Raw genomic sequence first — 3,178 nt, forward strand, 5'->3', positions numbered from 1 at the left:
TAAACTTATCAATAATAAAAACAGAATGTATCAAATTAAAAATATTCTATAAACTCATATAGTAAGGTGACATGATCTTAAATGGTGAGGTGAACTGATCTTAAATGAACTAAAAAAAAAAAATGAAGCACTGCTTAGAGCTAAACACAGTCATTGTTTTTTTTAAAATTCAGAGAACATAAAGGCAGCGAGCTGGCAGAAATGTTAGCACACCAGATGAAATGCTTAGCAGTATTTCGGCTGTGTTTATGTTCTGAGTTCAAATTCCGCTAAGGTCAACTTTGCTTTTCATCCTTTTGTGGTCGATAAATTAAATACAAGTTTCATACTGAGGTCGATCTAATCGACTGCCCCCACTCCCCCAAAATTTTGGGCCTTCTACCTAGAGTAGAAAAGAATATTCAGAGAACATAAATCAACCAGTAGAGCAAAATATATCTTCAAAAGATAAAAATGCATTCTATCAAGGAAATTTTTCAAACTAACAACTAGGAATAATCTAAAGAAAAGAGAGCTCATTAAAATACATTTACAAAAACAATCAATAAATCTCAAACACTTAAGTTTAGAACTTTGAAATTTGTGCACTGATGATTAATAAATGATTAACATAACAATATGTACTATTGTTATGTTGCATGGCTAAGACAATTATTATCTGAAAATTGAGAATGAAAGCAGAATAGAAATACAATCTTAAACATTAGGTAAAGAAAAAGGAGGATATATTCCTCTTCTTTGAGAAGTATTTCAATGTAAGTCAATACTTAAACTTTGTAGAGAGTCAACTGATTGGAGCTAAAAGTATTTTCTCACTCTTCGGGCCGTAATTACAAATTGAACCAGAAAAATAAAATCTGTAGCATTTTAATCTAACAAAAAATAGCCCCTACAGAAACATGTACAAAGTTGATAAAATTATTGTAGCACTTCTGACAGTGTTTTCTTATATACGTTCAATCTTGATGCTCATTCATTGCTATCTTAGTGTTGTAAAAAAAAGCAACAGCATAACAGTAGTAAAATATAAATCTATAACCACAAAAGTTTAGCATCCTGTTTGTCAATTGTTCTCAACTTTGTAAAGAATGCTAATTGAAGCAGAAACAGATCAAAGAATAACAGAAATAAACACTGCTGAATAATTAAAATTTGTGTAAGTTAGATAACAGTTAAAGGCAAATAGACCAAATAACTGATCTTTGCATTGAGCCAAGACAGTTTAGCAAGAGTATCCAACTGCCCTTGTAAAAGTTCAGAGTGCCCTTTATACTTCATATCTCAAGTGAATATATTCAGAAAGCAAGCTCCTTGCTCATAAGGATTTTGGTTATAAGTTCAAACTAACAAATAAGTTAAGTAAATAAAATGAAATTTTTTCCATCTATATTTTCTTTAAAACAGATAAGTAAATGATGGTTGGTTACTGTTGCTAATCTATATATTTCCACTTCCTGTTATAAACAGTACATCTTAACTTAATATTTACATAGATTTACCCAAGCAAGACAAATATTTTTAGAGATATCTATTACCATCAAATGGGCTTCTTCAATCTTTTGCAACTGTGTTTTCAAATTGTCATTTTCTTCGCAGAGTACAATAGTACGTTCTTTGTTATTTTTTATCGTTTCACGACATTTACCCAGCAAATTTTCAAGGCGTTTAACCTGAAAATATTCATAAAGATATAGAAATCAGTATTTTATTTTAGCCAACATAACTAAGACTGCTTACATCCAATGAAGAAAATTAATGATATTTAAAATGAATTGATTTCAGTATTTGAAATCTATTATTAATTACTTCAGAAAAAACTAAATTCCTTCTTAGTAGGTTTCAAAGAATAGATGTATCAGAGCAGTGCTTCTAAAACTTTTTTCATTCATGAACCCATTTTTCATCATGAGATTTTTCGTGACCCCAAGTATTAAACATGAAATAAAACATACAAATAAATACATAAATCATTTATTTTTTTACTAAACAATACACATTTAAATAATGTAGTTATATTGTTTGTCAGAATAAAAGTAGTTTTAGGATTTGTTTGTGACAGATGTGCTTGTTTTTTGCTGCATAACAAATTAAACCTTGGTGTAATATTTGACACTGTTGGCTGTAAAGCATCTTCTACATTTTTCAGCGTTGAACAATATTTGGTTTTAATAAGGGTTAAAGCTGAAAAACTCGATTCACATAGGTATGTGGTGCTAAATGACAAAAGAACATGTAATGCCATTTCAGAAATTGTGGGAAATTCAGCATTAGCTCCGATTTAGAATTCAGTCAAATATTTTTTTGTAAATTCAGGTTTCAAGTTTGAGTCATTAGATAGCTATGGCAGATGATTAATATCATCAATGTCAATTGAAAATGGTTTCTGAATCCAAGATAACTTTTTGAAATTAAAATTCAATATGAAGTATTTGTGAAACTGTGTTTCTAGGGTATTTAAGTGGTCTATAATAATTGTTGCAATTTAATTTTTAAAATTATTCTTTTCAATTATAAAATAATCAATAACTGGAAACATTTTGAATGAATCATTTTTCACCCTATTCTTCTAAATGTTGATCCATATAATAAAACCTTTAATTTTATCATTCGAAGTAAACGTATCGCTTTTCTTTCCTTGAAGAGACAAGTTGAGATCATTTAGTTTCTCAAAAATATCTGACAAATAGCATAAATTTGAAAGCCATAAGTCATTTTGAAAAAGTGTAGCAAGATCAGATTTTTGTTTGGTTAAAAATATAAGTTTGTCTTTTAATAACAATAATCTGTTTAAACTTTACCCTCTAAACACTTTACTTCTGTGTGTAATAATAAGTTTTTGCATTCTGAGTTCATGTCTTTACAGAGATTTGAAAATAAACAGCTGTTAAGAGCACAGCTTTTAATAAAGTTTATAATTTTGATAATATCCTAAAGCATATCGTTTAATTCCAGTGCTATTTTTTGTGGTATGACGTCAGTGTCTGGGGAGGCTGACCGGAAGGGCGAGTTGACCGGAAGGGGAAAAAGGGCAGAGGGAGCCTCGATCAGCATTCGTGCCCTTTTCGAATGGGATTGTGGTCAGGACAAGACATGTTAAGCGACGGTCTAGGTTTGGGAGAGGCAGCTGCTATTCCTGGTGTACTTTGGGTCAGGGCAAGCTTCAAGGATTGGATACCGC

At 30.5% G+C, this 3,178-nt stretch overlaps 1 protein-coding gene across 1 annotated transcript in view; it reads right to left on the reverse strand.

The window, feature by feature from the left end:
• LOC106872513 (golgin subfamily A member 4) overlaps nucleotides 1-3,178 on the reverse strand; it is a 254,301-nt gene that overhangs the window by 167,312 nt on the left and 83,811 nt on the right. The window contains exon 7 of the mRNA XM_014919531.2: nucleotides 1,485-1,670. Within this exon, the coding sequence (XP_014775017.2) occupies nucleotides 1,485-1,670 (186 nt within the window). The remainder of the gene's footprint in view (nucleotides 1-1,484; nucleotides 1,671-3,178) is intronic.

Source organism: Octopus bimaculoides, chromosome 9, assembly GCF_001194135.2.
Source record: "Octopus bimaculoides isolate UCB-OBI-ISO-001 chromosome 9, ASM119413v2, whole genome shotgun sequence".
NCBI lineage: Eukaryota > Metazoa > Mollusca > Cephalopoda > Octopoda > Octopodidae > Octopus > Octopus bimaculoides.